The following is an 18,379-nucleotide window of genomic DNA, read 5'->3' as shown; positions in this document are numbered from 1 at the left end:
GTACATGAGGTATGACTAAACATGATAGACCTCAGTAGTTTTAAGCAGAGATACTGATGTTGAATTTAATTGATTTCAATCATTACTGAAGACAATATCAAAAATCTACTTTAAGTGAAAAGTAACAGTAGATTTCGGCCTTTGTGGTAAATATGACCAATGCATTACATTAAAGCAAGGTTATATTTGTAATGAATAAGAAGTTATTCATGTGTCTTGAAGCCTCTCTTACACATTATTTTCCCAGCAGTAAAACGGTGAACATGACTTCTCAGCTACCCCACCTAAACAATTACTAAAGCTTTACCCATCCATTTGATGACCTTCACTTTTCCTCCCTTCCTTCTTTTTGTCGAACTGTGCCTGCTTCCCACCCAAGAGAGATCCAAGCTTAGGTTCCTTCCTCTCCTCCTTTCCCCTTGAAGAATCTCCTTTTTTACCAATCGGAGCAGGGAGCTTGCTCTTGCGGAATCCAAACCAGTTTGACAGTGAACCGGATTTCTGCTTAGTTTTAGTTGTCTTCTCCTTCTGCTGAGATTTCTGCAAATTCTCCTCGATTCCCATCATGACCTTCTCCTCGATGGTGGAGATGTTTGACTGTCTCTCTGGTTCCCCTTGGATACATTCATAGAAGGTGCTAGGGGACTGTTTCTCAGTCCGGAGATGTGAACATGAGTTTACTCTCTGGTGTTTGAGACCAAATCGATCACTGGAGGCCTCCAGATGCAGAGGTATTGGCAAGCCTTCCTCAATCATGAAATTGTTGTGGGATTTGTTCCTTGAACAATTGTAGCTATTGGAGCAACTCATACTACCCTGGAATACATCACCAAGAGAATTCAAAGAGCTTCCTGAGTTAGTTTTGATGTGACTACGAACATTTCCAGACCTGCTGATGTTCGGTCTGTCCATATAGCGTGCACCAAAGCTTTGACTGCGAGCCTTTGCTCCATTCATGCCCATAACCGGGTGGAGAGGAGGTCGGGTCGAGACTGAGACCGAGCGCTTGAATAGCCAGCTCTCTTCATCAAATCCCCAGTCCAAAGTTACACCATTCTCTGCCACTGGAGGTGGGAGTGCAGCCTCCTCTAGTGAGCTACAGTGGGTCTCAAGCTTTCTCCTGGCTTTGGCCTTGGCTACAGCTGCATTGACACAGTGCATCATTGGACGTCTGTACGTGTCCTGGTTGAAGGTGTCAAAAGTCTGCACTCCCTTTATAGCAGTGATAACTGCAAAGTTGTTTCCCAGCTTTGGGGTCGTCTCATTGGTTTTGGAGCCAACAGGAAGGGATGCATTTACTGCCCTGGTCACAGAATGTTGAGAGATACTAACTATGTCATGGCAAAGTAGAGATGCTGAGGCCTGAGGTAAGAGCTCTGTACTTTGTGGCTCACCATTGCCTTGCTGGGACACAGATAAACTGTCCTGATTTTGCACCACAAATGGAACACTATTTTCCTGATGGGAGGCTTGTGCCACAGTCCTGTTCATTGAGGATTGGGAAGAGTCCGTTTCCTTGGATTCTTGAAGAGTGGTCGAAGTTGGTAAAGGATGGTAGACTTTGGCAGGGACCCATTTTGGTAGCTTTTTCACCTCAATACCCATTTTGGGAGCCATATGATGAGTGTCTTGCATTTTGTTGGGGGCTAGAGGTTGCATTTGTAAAACAGATGACTGATGACTTGACGGAGGTTTGGTGCTACGCGCAGTTGCCTTTACTGTGCTAGAGGTTTGGAGCATAACCACAGGCTTATGCGCCTGAGGTAAGGAGCCATAACCAGGTCGAATAAGTAGGGAGGTGGTCCGACCTGGTGGGAGTGGAGGTGAAGGAGACCTGATATCATTGCAAGAGGAATCCGAGTGCTGGTCTTGCTGCCTCTGTTTAAGTGGAGAGCAAGCTGAATTGTTGGAGTTGGGGCCTTTTACCCCACAGTCGTTTCTTGATGGGAGTTTGGAAACTGGTTGGAATACTTTAGATGTGCTCTTGGGACAATCATTCAGCACAGGTGGCTCAAAAACTTTGACCAGTTTCTGAGGGGAGGAAGAAGGGGAGCCATGTACTGTATTCTCAAGGGGCCCTGAAGTTCTTGCCCCACTAGCAGTCTCACCTTTCTCAGTCATTTGTACTGATACCTTAGCTGGACCTGGTGCCCTGCTGAGGTTAATCTTTGTGCGAGGGCCACTGGGCCCAGGAGGGTTTGAGCGGTTCTTGGCCCTTTGATTGACTTTGATAAGTTTCTGATGTAGGGGCTGATGTAGCTTGGCCTGGTCTGGACCTCCATCTGCACTCTTGCGTCGGAGGATAAAGGCCTTCCTTGCTGAGTCGCAAGCCGTAGGCTTTGTTTTCCTCTGTCGGGACTGCAAAATGGTGTAGTCCTTGGTATCAACTCCACCCTGGCTGCTCGGCTCTCTGTACTGCTTCGTATCCATGGAAGCACTGCGCTGTCTGGCCTCACTAACCCAACTCAGAGCTCTGGCTGCTGCATACTGAATGGGTAGGCTCACTTCCCTAGCCCGTGCCTCTAGATGTTTGACCGTAACTTTGTTTTGTGGCTGTTTAATGCTCTCTGGCCTCAAATTGTAACTATGTCTTGTAGTTTCTACTAGCTTGTCTTTATTTTGAAGTCCACTCATAAAGTTAGGGCTCTCCGTTGGGCTGAGTCCAGGCTTCAGTGTGGGACCCTCGAGCAAGAAGACATCTTTGATAGGTGAGAAGGAGTTGCTGGGAATTATGAGTCTTACAGGCTCTTCTTGGGAGTTGTAGACCATGGAGCTCTTTCCCCCTTGTGCCGTTCCCAATTCAGACGCAGGCTCTCCTTCCAGATGGAGAGTCTCTTTAATGGGTTGGGCGCAGGACTCCCTGGCTGGTGATTGAGGCACTTCATCCTCTGCATCGTCTGAGTCAGAGATTAAGGTACTGACTCCTGCTGCTGGCTTAAAATAATTTCCCTTTGCCAATGCCAATTTAGGCACTACCCCCTGGGGCCCACCCTTAACCCCTAAAGAGTATATGCCCTCATTGGAGGTCATGCAGTCCTTGAAATGTGACGTGGAGGCGAGTGAAGCTGTCTCCTTGGGAGCTGGGCTGCGCATTTGGAGCCTCTTCAGGCCTTTCAGAATGTGGCCCTCCTTCCAATTTAGATCGGGCTGCTCTGCTGGGACAGACTGATTGCTGGACACTGAACCTGCGCTCATCCTCTTCTCCCGGCTTATCATAGACTGTGACAAAAGAGAAAGACATTTTAGTTGTCAACAACAACAAAAACTAAAGTCATTGGAATTTCGTGATGAACGTTGAGGATCCATCCTACATAGTAATTTATGAAAAATTACTTTCCTTATTAACGCAATTCGTTTGAGTTCAGACTGGGAGACTCACCTGCTTGGAGGAGCGACGTCCTTCTGCCCAAGTATGTGAGCCACTGGAGTACTCAGTCGAGACGCTGGATAATGAGGCCTCACTGCCACTGCAGCTACTGCGTGGACAGGTTAGACTAAGCAGGCTGGGCCACCTGCCTGCAGGAACACTTGCCTTCCCATTCCGCTGGACTTCCTGGAAAATAAGGAGTGTGTTCAGAAATTCAGTTCAAACTTTGTCCCCGCACTGAAATTCAAAAGATAGACATGGAAGTGAAGTGTCAGCAGAGAGAAGTGACTTTAATGAAAATAAAGGTTTATTTTGATATGATTTTGGTAGAAAGCCCATCTTCAGAGTAATTTTTTTTTAAATCCTATAGTTATACCAAATAGGTTAAGCAGTTCCCGATTAACATAAAAATGAACTACTGAATACATCACTGTCCCTTTCCAGCCAAAGGCTAATTAAGGATAGGTATGACATTCTCCACTCCACTTGTCACAGAAATCTCACTCTACAATGCAGGCATTCACTCGTCTTCTCTGTGCATGCAGACAATCTTTGTTTTGTCTCGATTATGTATTGTTGGACACATGGTCAACAGTCAGAAACTAAGGCCGAGATTCAATCCAATGTGCATTACAGCACAGGGCACTATAACAGACTTTTAGAGCTTATGTCCCATTTAGCTGACATGTGCAGAGTTTTTGATGAATGTAATCTATGTGGACATCAGCGAAAATGCTGTTGAAAGACGCATTGACGACTCTATAGTGCCCTCTGCTATAACACACATTGGATTGTATCCCAGTTTCTGAACACTTTACAATCTGTGGTCTCAGTGCCAAGACAAAGATGTACAATACACTGAGCCTGTAGACCCTTGGGTTTTTTGGAATTTTATCATATCTCAAAAGTGAACGCATAATAAATGACAAATGTCAGATGAGTAATAATGTTGTTTAGCGTGAGTCTACAGGCTGGACAGTGATTGATAATCACGCAGTGGTCTATGACTCAGCCTCATTCCTCCTCCCTTAGCTTCTCTCTATGGCTGGAACCGTGGGGCGTCGTTTCCAAAAGCAAATGCTTTATCTAACTTTCAATCACATAGCCTGTGAGCAAAGAGAGAATGTGTTTGTTCCCAGAATGGTAGGTCTACTTGGCCAACCCTCAGCCACACTTGATGGATGAGGCCAAGAAGACCGTCAAGGACCTCAGCCACCCGAGTTATGTTCTGTTCACTCTGCTACCATCTAGCAGACAGAGACAGTACAGGTGCATCAAACCCAGTACCAAGAGACTGAAAAACAACTTCGATCTCCAGGCAATCAGACTGTTAAACACCCATCACGTCATCTCCTATAGTAAGAGACAAAGATAGACACCTCAAACACACAGTACTCCAGTACTCACATATCTACTTACACGCGCAAAAGCCTATACTCACAAACACACGCACATACTGTACACTAATTGTAGGACACCTACTCATTCAAGGGTTTTTCTTTATTCAGACTATTTTCTACATTGTAGAATAATAGTGAATACATCAAAACTAGGAAATAACACATATGGAATCATGTACTAAACAATTTTATTTTATTTTATTTAAATAGCCTCCCTTTTTTCCTTGATGACAGCTTTGCAAACTCTTGGCATTTTCTCAACCAGCTTCACATGAAATGATATTCCAACCATCTTGAAGGAGTTTCCACATATGCTGAGCACTTTTTGGCTGCCACTCTGCGGTCCAACCCATCCCGAACCATCTCAATTTGGTTGAGGTCGGGGGATTGTGGAGGCAGGTCATCTGATGCAGCACTCCATCACTCTCCTTCTTGGTAAAATAGCCTTTCCACAGCCTGGAGGTGTGTTGGGTCATTGTCCTGTTGAAAAACAAATGATTGCCCCACTAAGCCCATAACCAGATTTGACGGTGTATTGCTGCAGAATGCTGTGGTAGCCATGCTGGTTAAGTGTGCCTTGAATTCTAAATAAATTATAGACAGTGTCACCAGCAAAGCACCACCACACCATCACACCTCCTTCTCCATGCTTTACGGTGGCAAATACACATGTGGAGATCATTCATTCACCCACACCGCATCTCACAAAGACACGGCAGTTGGAACCAAATGTCCACTGGTCTAATGTCCATTGCTCGTGTTTCTTGGCCCAAGCACTATCTTCTTCTTATTGGTGTCCTTTAGTAGTGGTTTCTTTGCAGCAATTTGACCATGAATGCCTGATTGACACAGTCTCCTCTGAACAGTTGATGTTGAGATGTGTCTGTTACTTGAACTCTGTGAAGCATTTATTTGGGATGCAATTTCTGAGGCTGGTAACTCTATTGAACTTATCCTCTGAAGCAGAGGTAACTCTGGGTCTTCCTTTCCTGTGGCGGTCCTTATGAGAGCCAGTTTCATCATAGCACTTGATGGTTTTTGCGACTGCATTGAAGAAACTTTCAAAGTTCTTGAAATATTCCTTATTGACTGACCTTCATGTCTTAAAGTAATGATGGACTGTCATTTCTCTTTGCTTATTTGAGCTGTTCTTGCCGTAATATGGACTTGGTCTTTTACCAAATAGGGTGATCTTCTGTATACCCCCCTACCTTGTTACAACACAACTGATTGGCTCAAATGCATTACGAAGGAAAGAAATTCCACAAATGATCTTTTAACAAGGCACACTTGTAATTTAAATGCATTCCAGGTGACTATCTCATGAAGCTGGTTGAGAGAATGCCAAGAGTGTGCAAAGCTGTCATCAAGGTCAAAAGGTGGCTATTTAAATAATTTTGATGTAACACCTTGTTGGTTACTACATGATTCCATATGTGTTATTTCATAGTTTTGATGTCTTCACTATTATTCTACAATATAGAAAATAGTCAAAATAAAGAAAAACTCTTGAATGAGTAGATGTTCTAAAACCTTTGACCGGTAGTGTATACACACACTCACACACAACCAATGCTGCTGTCCCATGTATATAGAGACATTAAACACGGGATCGTTTCTTTTATAATGTTTTTCACACTGTGTATTCATTTAGTGTTGTTTTCTTCACATAGCTCATTCTAATACATCTACTACTGTGCATCACATTTTGTTATACTGTTTATTGACACTGAATTCTCAACACAGCTCACTGGTGTACATATCATTCTTAATTTGGTGTATATACACATAGTTTGCATTTGGATTACTGATAAAGTGTACATGTGGCTAACTGTAAATAAGTCATCATTTCACTGTAAGGTCTATCTATACCTGTTGTATCCGGCGCATGTGACGAATAATATTTGATTTGATTTGAACTGGGTTAGTTCCTGATATCTTGTTTCTATCTTTTGTTGTACTTGTCTGACATTTTTGCGGCACTGTTAGGAGCTAGTAACACAAGCATTTCACTATAACAGTCCCAAAATGTTTTGCATGTCAGCAAGCAAGTTTTCAAGATATAGAACTTTCAAATGCATCATACCGAGACACTATATGTATTTTGAAAGTTCTATATATTGAAAACTTGATTGCTGACATGCAAAACATTTTGAAAGACGGAAAGTGTTAGGTGTGCTGTGACCCCTTTTTAAATAGCATTGATCCCTAACAGGGCTGCCATTGCCAGCGTTCGCTCAAAGTCATTAGTGTCATCTGTTAGCAATAATTAATGTGAATAGAAAATAATTGCATCAGGGAGCTGGGGACTGGGCCGATTTAGGCCATTCATTGATATTCACCTAGTATTTGGTGATCTCCTCTATACTTTATTTCACAAGCGCTGCGGGAGAATGCCGAACAAAAGCACGTTCAAGCGGATTAATCTACAAGCTAATTACCGCTGGCAACTCCAAGAGTTTCTCAGAGATTTGACATCACCGATACAGTAAAACAAAAACATTCCATGTACAGCAGCGATTACGAGTCAAGGGCGACTTCGGTTCCAGTGCTGGGAGAATTTTTCCTGCTTTCATATCTGAATGACTTTAAGAGAATTTGAAAGCAGGGGATACTGTACAATAACTAAAATGTTATTTTTATTTGCCATTAAGATTCATTTTGAATGTGAAATAAAAGCTGGGTATAACCAATGTCACCTTGATTGCATCAACACACTTACAATATTGACCTTTATCACAGAACAAAAATTCTGACAAAATTCAAAGAAAGGCCTTTGAATGTGCTGAGAAAACACAGATATGATATGTATACAGCCAGTACTTGTCAACATGAAGACAGAAAATAGGATTCCCCATATCTCAGGATGTCGAATGAGTCCATATCGGCCGTAGGAAATGTCCATATATGATATTCGAAAGTAATCAAATGAAATGAAATCAAATGTTATCAGTCACAAGTGCCCGAATACAACAGTTGTAGACATTACAGTGAAATGCTTACTCACGAGCCCCTAACCAACAATGCAGTTTAAAAAAATAAATAAGAATAGGAATAAGAAATAAAAGTAACAAGTAATTAAAGAGCAGCAGTAAAATAACAATAGCGAGACTACGTACAGAGGGGTACCGGCAAAGAGTCAATGTGCGAAGGAACTGGTTAAACGATGTAATTGTTTTTTGTTATTGTTTTTTTCACCTTTATTTAACCAGGTAGGCTAGTTGAGAACAAGTTCTCATTTGCAACTGCGACCTGGCCGAGATAAAGCATAGCAGTGTGAACAGACAACACAGAGTTACACATGGAGTAAACAATTAACAAGTCAATAACACAGTAGGAAAAAAAAGGAAAAAAATGGGAGTCTATCTATATACATTGTGTGCAAAAGGCATGAGGTAGGCGAATAATTACAATTTTGCAGATTAACCCTGGAGTGATAAATGATCAGATGGTCATGTACAGGTAGAGATATTGGTGTTCAAAAGAGCAGAAAAGTAAATAAATAAAAACAGTATGGGGATGAGGTAGGTAAAAATGGGTGGGCTATTTACAGATAGACTATGTACAGCTGCAGCGATCGGTTAGCTGCTCAGATAGCAGATGTTTGAAGTTGGTGAGGGAGATAAAAGTCTCCAACTTCAGTGATTTTTGCAATTCATTCCAGTCACAGGCAGCAGAGAACTGGAACGAAAGGCGGCCAAATGAGGTGTTGGCTTTAGGGATGATCAGTGAGATACACCTGCTGGAGCGCGTGCTACGGATGGGTGTTGCCATCGTGACCAGTGAACTGAGATAAGGCGGAGCTTTACCTAGCATGGACTTGTAGATGACCTGGAACCAGTGTGAGGATATGGTATTCATTTCAAAGACTTGGGGACATGGTATTCATTTCAAAGACTTTCACTTTCCTTTGTGTTTTTAATATTGAATGTTTCTGGGCCTTATTACTTGGTTAGTAACATTGCCATGATGGAACTATTCATATTTGTGTGTCTGTCCAGGAATTGGTTAAATCTATAATATGTGCATGTCTGCTTTGGCTATTTAGGGAATTTCCAGTTATGGTGATAACCCCAACACATATAACTGCTAAACAATACCACAATAGCACAAATGTCTATTATCTATTCTGTTGCCTAGTCACTTTAACCCTACCTACGTATATGTACATACTGTAGCTACCTCAGTTACATCGTACCGCTGCACATCGGCTTGGTACTGGTACTCACTGTATATAGCCAAGTAATTTGTACTCGTCATTTTACTCGTCATTTACTGTGTATTTATTCATTGTGTCATTATTTACATATATATATATATACACATACAGTGGGGCAAAAAAAGTATTTAGTCAGCCACCAATTGTGCAAGTTCTCCCACTTAAAAATATGAGAGAGGCCTGTAATTATCATCATAGGTACACTTCAACTATGACAGACAAAATGAGAAAAAAATCCAGAAAATCACATTGTAGGATATTTAATGAATTTATTTGCAAATTATGGTGGAAAATAAGTATTTGGTCACCTACAAACAAGCAAGATTTCTGGCTCTCACAGACCTGTAACTTCTTCTTTAAGAGGCTCCCCTGTCCTCCACTCGTTACCTGTATTAATGGCACCTGTTTGAACTTGTTATCAGTATGAAAGACACCTGTCCACAACCTCAAACAATCACACTCCAAACTCCACTATGGCCAAGACCAAAGAGCTGTCAAAGGACACCAGAAACAAAATTGTAGACCTGCACCAGGCTGGGAAGACTGAATCTGCAATAGGTAAGCAGCTTGGTGTGAAGAAATCAACTGTGGGAGCAATTATTAGGAAATGGAAGACATACAAGATCACTGATAATCTCCCTCGATCTGGGGCTCCACGCAAGATCTCACCCCGTGGAATCAAAATGATCACAAGAACGGTGAGCAAAAATCCCAGAACCACACGGGGGGACCTAGTGAATGACCTGCAGAGAGCTGGGACTAAAGTAACAACGCCTACCATCAGCAAGGGCATTGAAGATGAAATGTGGCTCAGTCTTTCAGCATGACAATGATCCCAAACACACCGCCCGGGCAACGAAGGAGTGGCTTCGTAAGAAGCATTTCAAGTTCCTGGAGTGGCCTAGCCAGTCTCCAGATCTCAACCCCATAGAAAATCTTTGGAGGGAGTTGAAAGTCCATGTTGCCCAGCAACAGCCCCAAAATATCACTGCTCTAGAGGCGATCTGCATGGAGGAATGGGCCAAAATACCAGCAACAGTGTGTGAAAACCTTGTGAAGACTTACAGAAAACGTTTGACCTCTGTCATTGCCAACAAAGGGTATATAACAAAGTATTGAGAAAAACTTTTGTTATTGACCAAATACTTATTTTCCACCATAATTTGCAAATAAAAAAATAAATTCCACAAATTAACCTGAACAACGCACACCTGTTAATTAAAATGCATTCCAGGTGTCTACCTCATGAAGCTGGTTGAGAGAATGCCAAGATTGTGCAAAGCTGTCATCAAGGCAAAGAGTGGCTACTTTGAAGAATCTTAAATATAAAATTGATTCTGTATGTGTTATTTCATAGATTTTATGTCTTCACTATTATTCTACAATTATTCTACAATGTAGAAAATAGTAAAATAAAGAAAAACTCTTGAATGAGTAGGTGTGTCCATACTTTTGACTGGTACTCTATATACATATTAACTTAGCAAAAAAAGAAACATCCTCTCACTTTCAACTGCATTTATTTTCAGCAAACTTAACATGTGTAAATATTTGTATGAACATAACAAGATTCAACAACTGAGACATAAACTGAACAAGTTCCACAGACATGTGACTAACAGAAATTGAATAATGTGTCCCTGAACAAAGGGGGGGGGTCAATAACAAAATTAACAGTCAGTATCTGGTGTGACCACCAGCTGCATTAAGTACTTCAGTGAATCTCCTCCTCATGGACTGCACCAGATTTGCCAGTTCTTGCTGTGAGATGTTACCCCACTCTACCACCAAGGCACCTGCAAGTTCCCGGACATTTCTGGGGGAATGGCCCTAGCCCTCACCCTCCGATCCAACTCAATGGCATTGAGATCCAGGCTCTTCACTGGCTATGGCAGAACACTGACATTCCTGTCTTGCAGGAAATCATGCACAGAACGAGCAGTATGGCTGGTGGCAATGTCATGCTGGAGGGTCATGTCAGGATGAGCCTGCAGGAAGGGTACCACATGAGGGAGGACGATGTCTTCCCTGTAACGCTCAGCGTTGAGATTGCCTCCAATGACAACAAGCTCAGTCTGATGATGCTGCGACACACCGCCCCAGACCATGACGGACCCTCCACCTCCAAATCGATCCCGCTCCAGAATGCAGGCCTCAGTGTAACGCTCATTCCATCGGCGATAAACGCAAATCCGACCATCACCCCTGCTGAGACAAAACCGCGACTCGTCAGTGAAGAGCACTTCTTGCCAGTCCTGTCTGGTCCAGCAACTCTGGGTTTGTGCCCATAGGCAATGTTGTTGCCGGTGATGTCTGGTGAGGACCTGCCTTACAACAAGCCTACAACCCCTTAGTCCAGCCTCTCTCAGCCCATTGCGGATAGTTTAAGAACTGATGGCGAGATTGTGCATTCCTTGTGTAACTCGGGCAGTTGTTGTTGCCATCCTGTACCTGTCCCGCAGACGTGATGTTCGGATGTACCGATCCTGTGCAGGTGTTGTTACACGTGGTCTGCCACTGCGAGGATGATCAGCTGTCCGTCCTGTCTCCCTATAGCTCTGTCTTAGGCGTCTCACAGTGCGGACATTGCAATTTACTGCCCTGGCCACATCTGCAGTCCTCATGCCACCTTACAGCATGCCTAAGGCACGTTCACGCAGATGAGCAGGGACCCTGGGCATCTTTCTTTTGTTTTTTTCAGAGTCAGTAGAAATGCCTCTTTAGTGTCCTAAGTTTTCATAACTGTGACCTTAATTGCCTACTGGCTGTAAGCTGTTAGTGTCTTAACGACTGTTCCAAAGGTCCATGTTCATTAATTGTTTCTGGTTCATTGAACAAGCATGGGAAACAGTGTTTTAACCCTTTACAATTAAGATCTGTGAATATCTCTCTCTCTATATATATATATATATATATTATCTTTAACTCTGAATTGTTGAAAAATCTGTTATTTACGAAGCATGTGACATTTGATTTGATTTAATTTTCTTGGTAATCACAAGCTTAATTGTTTCTAAGAGCATATACCAATGTCATTAGAAAGACATGACCCATGGCCTTAGAACTGTTTCTGCATGAGCAAAAGCACAAAAGCATGAGCCTCTGCATGAGCCTCTGCATGAGCAAAAACTTCTACAGGAGCAACCATTACCATCTTACATGCTACTTCTAATATGTCTCGTATATAGAACACGCTTGATGTCCTAAATTGAACTGAAAATAGCTAATACTTTCTAAATCACAAGGTACCGAATTTAAACCTGTTTCATTCACAGTCACTACCTCTTTCCTTTCTTTGTTTATCTGCTTTCTTCATCTACCTCTTTTGTTCACTCTTGTTCTATCTCTGGATCTCTGTCTGTTTATATATGTATGTACTGAATCAGCTTGAGGCTCAAGCTAAGCCGATGTCACCAATGGGTAGAGTGACTCACTCAACACTGTCAGCCAACGTTTGGAAGGGACAGGTGACACACCGAGCTCTCCCAGTGAAAGTCCTTTCAGAACACATCAAACTGACCCTGAAGCTCTGAACGGAAATAACGTGTACACATCACATATCACATGATTCAGGAATCATGATCAAATAAACAGGAAATTGTTTATTCAGTCGGGAACTGTCCAATGTCATGTGGACAGATTAAATGTGACATTGTCATTGGAATCTAAATTGAACATGATAAAATATGTACTGTAATCCATACTGAAATCCAATGGCATATGAACGCATATGATCCACAATTTACATAATCACATCAGAAACAATGCAAATTCCCTCAATTAATCATCTTTATTTACAAACCCTGAAATAAGATACAGTATGTGAAAATCATTTATTGATGTATATGGAAGAATAACATAAGAATTTGAGTCAAGTGCCCAGATAAAAAGTTAGGATTTTGCCTAAAAGCATGACGTCATTGCCTAAATCATTTCTATATTGTAAGGCGGTCTAGTACACCCACAGCATACTGGAAAACGGTGTGTGCTGAACCAATGAATCAAGTGGGAGCATTCTCCACATTACATGCTCCTGTGAGCCATTACTAATTCATTCCAATGCTAGGGGCATCATAATGTCTTATCACAGAAACTCAAGATGCCCAGGGGGCCAGCAGTAGATTGAACTGCTTGAGAGCCTGAAATCTCACTGCAGGTCACACTCTCTTCTTTTCATTTGACAGACAAATGTTATGCGCAAATGTTATCTGCATAACTATGAGTAGATTTGAAAACAAAATGATTGTTGCATGCATCACACACTCCTCACACAGTTCCGACTCCATCATCATGTTCGCTGAAGACACAACAGTAGTGCGCCTGATTAGCGACAACAACGAGACAGGGAGGAGGTAGGCACTCTGACGGCGTGGTGCCCAGGTAAAAAATCTTTCCCTCAACATTAACAAAACAAAGGAGCTGATTGTGGAGTTCAGGGGGAACCAGGCTGGACACCCCACCCCCATCCCCTTCCCCATCCCCGGTCAATAACTTCACATTCCTTGGCGTACACATCTCAAAGAAGCTGAAATGGTCTAACCACACTGACACAGTGGTGAAGAATGCACGACAGCGACTCTTCAACCTCAGGATGCAGAAGAAATTTGCCTGGTCTCCGTAGGCCTTCACTGTGTTCTACAGGAGCACCATCGAGAGCATACTGTCGGGCTGAATCACAGCCTGGTACGGCAACTCCACTGCCGCAGACCGCAAGGCGCTTCAGAGGGTTCTGCATGCTGCCAAACGCACCATTGAGTGCACGCTGCCTGCTCTACAGGACGCCCACAACACCAGGTGTCGCAGGAAGGCCAAGAACATCATCTGGGACCCCATAGCCATGCCCTGTTTTCCCCGCTTCAATCACTCAAACGTGGACAGTACAAGAGCATCATGGCAAAAACTGGAAGACTGACCAATAGTTTCTACCCTCCGATCAACAGGCTGCTAAATAGCTACATCCTCCCCCCTCCCCTCCCCTCTGCTACTCCCCCTATGGACATTTTCATGATTTTATTTCACTTAGTCCTGCATGTTGGAGCTTGGCACCTAAGATTTTCACCGTACCCTGCAATCACACCTGCAACTCTGTACATGTGTCTATTAAACTCTCCAAATCTGAATCTGAATCACGACTAATATCTGTCCCAACCTTTTTTTTAGGGTTTCATCAGAAACTGAAAAAAGTAAAACCAAGGGTTCCTTGGGAAATTATCGAAACACCTGGCCACCGGTTTTGATTCAGTTGGAACTCCAGGAGTCTTTTTCTTCTGAAAACACAAACTCAAACAAGAAAGGGCACTGATATCCTAACAATCCTAACTATAACACACACCATATGTGCTGTAGTGTTACGAACATCTATGATACATAGCCATGGTAAGTAGGGGTGCTGGGGGTGCGGTAAAATGGCAGCACCCGCTGCTATTTTTCCATTCCATTATTGATATAATTTACAATGGGATTGGGGTAGGGGAGATGAAGATTTTTTTAAAAATTATTATTCAAATTGTAGACTACAACCAATCATTGACAATGCATTACCACAAGGTTGAAAGTTTCCTGTTCATTCTTTCCTGTAGACTAGCAGTTAGTATTTACAAGATCAAAATCTAAATGTCTCAGAAAATGATTTCGGATTTCTTCAATCCTGGTACTAGCCAACCAAAAAAACCTGCCATCATAGCAGCTCCAAATGATGAAACCCACGGGCCTGCTGCATCTAGCACCTGCAGCAGTTCACCAGTTACTCTGTGCCCAGGCCCTACTGATGTGACTGGCACCGAAACCCTAGCCTCCAAGGAGCAATATGCTAACTCCACAGGCTGCAACATCTCCACATTAGCCCACCCCAGGCGGAGGAGCATACCAGGCCTACTGCACTCACAGATAACACTCTTTCAAACTGCTGCAAAGCAGCTGAGAAGTTTAGGTAACATGAAAAGTCACATCTACACACAAAGTCCCTTAAAAAATGCGCTGTACTAGGTAGCACCCCAATCAGCGCCTTGTTTTCAGATTTGGCTGCTTTAGATCGATTTGATTTCTCGTCCGCTAGGGAGTGCATTTTAGAGGCAACACAACTCGTTGATAATAAAATGCACTTACAGTCTACCAAAGGAATGGGTTCTCAGGAGAGACAACAGGATGTCGGACACAATACAGAATGAGCTCATTCAACAACTGGCTCACCCAGTACAGAGGGAGATTGTGTTGCACATATTAGAGTGTCTGCTGATGGTGCAACTGACATGAGCACCATGGAACAACGCAATTCAAATTTGATTTAATTCTCAGCAGTCTCCAGTATGTCGGCCCGAACCTGGAGTCACACTGAGTTTTGGGGGACCCTACAGAACACCAAGGTGAGTGCACTTGGCGCCCTCAAATGTGCCAATGTGCTGAGGTAACGGGTAAGGGCACTGAGAGATGACCATGTCGTGGAAGAGATGAACGCCAAGGTTTGCATTCAAATACAGCGTAATTAAATGTATGACACACATAGACCACACAAGATTAAAACACATGCAAGACACATAATAAAGTACTAATATGTCGTGGAACATCGATAAAAGAAAGCTAATTAAATGAGTACTTCAGCGAGCAAGCCTTTCTAATCGACCTGGCCCGGGTTTTGGCCCAAATTTCAAAAGGTTTTGGGACACTGTAAAGTCCATGGAGAATAAGAGCACCCCCTCCCAGCTGCCAACTGCACTGAGGAAAGGAAACACTGTCACCACTGAGAAATCTACGATAATCGATCATCTCATCAAGCAATTTTCTATGGCTGGCCATGCTTTCCACCTGGCTAACCCTACCCTGGCCAACATCTCAGAACCCCCTGCGGCAACTTGCCTAAGCCCCCCAACCCCCCAACCCCGCTTCTCCTTCACCGAAATCCAGACAGCTGATGTTCTGAAAGAGCTGCAAAACCTGGATCCCTACAAATCAGCTGGGCTAGACAATCTGGACCTTCTTTCCAAATTGTTGCAACCTCTATTACTAACCTATTCAATCTCTCTTTTGTATTGTCTGAGATCCCCAAAGATTGGAAAGCTGCCGTGGTCATCCCGCTCTTCAAAGGGGGAGACACTAGACCCAAACTGTTATAGACCCATATCCATCCTGCCCTGCCTTTCTAAAATCTTCGAAAGCCAAGATAATAAACAGATCACCTACAATTTTGAATCCCATTGTACCTTCTCCACTATGCAATCTGGTTTCCGAGCTGGTCATGGGTGCACCTCAGCCACACTCAAGGCCCTAAACGATATCATAACTGCCATCGACAACAGACAGTACTGTGCAGTCGTCTTCAACGACCTGGCCAAGGCTTTCGACTCTGTCAATCACCACATTCTTATCAGCAGACTCAATAGCCTTGGTTCCTCAAATGACTGCCTCGTCTGGTTCACCAACTACTTCTCAGATAGAGTTCAGTGTGTCGAATCGGAGGGCCTGTTGTCCGGACCTCTGGCAGTCTTTATGGAGGTGCCACAGGGTTCAATCCTCGGGCCGACTCTTTTCTCTGTATATGTCAATGATGTCGCTCTTGCTGCTTGTGATTCTCTGATCCACCTCTACGCAGAAGACACCATTCTGCATACATCTGGCCGTTCTTTGGACACTGTGCTAACAAACCTCCAAACGAGCTTCAATGCCGTACAACACTCCTTCTGTGGCCTCCAACTACTTTTAAATGCTAGTAAAATTAAGTGCATGCTCTTCAATCGATTACTGCCTGCACCCTCCCGCCCGACTAGCATCACAACTGGACAGTTCTGACTTAGAATATGTGGACAACTACAAGTACCTAGGTGTCTGGTTAGACTGTAAACTCTCCTTCCAGACTCACATTAAGCATCTCCAATCCAAATTTAAATATAGAATTGTCTTCCTATTTCACAACAAAGCCTCCTTCGCTCATACTGTCAAACATATCCTTGTAAAACTGACTATCCTACTGATCCTTGACTTCGGCGATGTCATTTACAAAATAGCCTACAACACTCTACTCAAACTGGATGCAGTCTATCACAGTGCCATCCGTTTGTCACCAATGCCCCATATACTACCCACCACTGCAACCTGTATTGTCTCGTTGATTGGCCCTCACTACATATTCATCGCCAAACCCACTGGCTCCAGGTCATCTATAAGTCTTTGCTAGGTAAAGCCCTGCCTTATCTCAACTCACTGGTTACCATAGCAACACCCACCTGTAGCACGCGCTCCAGCATGTATATTTCACTGGTCAATCCCAAAGCCAACACTTCCTTTGACCGCCTTTCCTTCCAGTTCTCTGCTGCCAATGACTGGAACAAATGACAAAACCATGAAGCTGGAGTCTTATATCTCCCTCTCTAACTTTAAGCATTAGCTGTCAGAGCAGCTTACCGATCACTGTACCTGTACACAGCCAATCTGTAAATAGCACACCCAACTACCTCATTCCCATATTGTTTCTTATCCTCTTGCTCTTTTGCACCCCAGTATCTCAACTTGCACATACTTCTCTGCGAAATTATCACTCCAGTGTTAATGCTAAATTGTCATTATTTCGCCTCTATGGCCTATTTATTGCCTTACCTCTCTACTTTTTTACATTTGCACACACTGTACATAGATTTTTCTATTGTGTTAATTGACTGTACGTTTGTATATGTGTAACTCTGTGTTGTTGTTTATGTCGCACTGCTTTGGTTTATCTTGGCATGGTCGCATTTGTAAATGAGAACTTGTTCTCAACTGGCCTACCTGGCTAAATAAAGGTGAAATATAATAAAAATTAAAAAGTAACAATGACAGCCTAATATTAATTAAGAATGATTCCATTTATGACCAAGATGACGGCATGAGCTACCCAAATCAGCCTCAAGATGCTCACAGACAACGTATCCCCAGAGTGAGCAGATCCCCAGCCTGCTATCGCCAGAACTGAGAACTCAGGTGGAGACAAGTTATTTGATGCTGTGGATCTAGTGCAATCAGAAGAGGAAAGACGATTTGACTAGAAAGGGGTAGGCATGTCAGCAAGTAAAAAGAAAACCATACTTGACGCAGAAAAATAAAGCACAACTCAACTGGAGAGCAAGGTCACTTTATGTGTTTTATGACTGCCGGCACACCTGGCCCTGCAGCACGAGGTAAGACCAAGCCAGTCGATGTCTGTGCCACTGTGGAAATCTGATTGGCATATTACAAATATTTCCATCAAAATCTGTCAGTTTAAGCTAGAGATATCAGTTTTTTGCATAGGCTGCATCTCAATCCACAGCATCCGCCGATATCGGCCTTCCACATCTGCAGTGGAAGCTGGCAGTGCTACAGCGATGTTTGTCAGACCAGGAGACATCCCAAAAATTGGTCTTCTCGTGAATACGACTGTAGAGTCCG

At 43.2% G+C, this 18,379-nt stretch overlaps 1 protein-coding gene across 4 annotated transcripts in view; it reads right to left on the bottom strand.

The window, feature by feature from the left end:
* The window catches only part of LOC124043763 (nck-associated protein 5-like), a 135,335-nt gene that overhangs the window by 35,815 nt on the left and 81,141 nt on the right, over nt 1–18,379 (bottom strand). For all 4 annotated transcript variants that reach the window (XM_046362697.1, XM_046362699.1, XM_046362698.1 and 1 more), the window contains 2 exons: nt 3,380–3,553; nt 308–3,219 (listed from right to left, as the gene is read on the bottom strand). In XM_046362697.1, the coding sequence (XP_046218653.1) occupies nt 308–3,219; nt 3,380–3,553 (3,086 nt within the window). The remainder of the gene's footprint in view (nt 1–307; nt 3,220–3,379; nt 3,554–18,379) is intronic.

Source organism: Oncorhynchus gorbuscha, linkage group LG09, assembly GCF_021184085.1.
Source record: "Oncorhynchus gorbuscha isolate QuinsamMale2020 ecotype Even-year linkage group LG09, OgorEven_v1.0, whole genome shotgun sequence".
In the NCBI taxonomy this organism is placed as follows: Eukaryota; Metazoa; Chordata; class Actinopteri; order Salmoniformes; family Salmonidae; genus Oncorhynchus; species Oncorhynchus gorbuscha.
The sequence above is the reverse complement of the archived record's forward strand: the minus strand, read 5'-3'. Positions and strand labels throughout refer to the sequence as shown.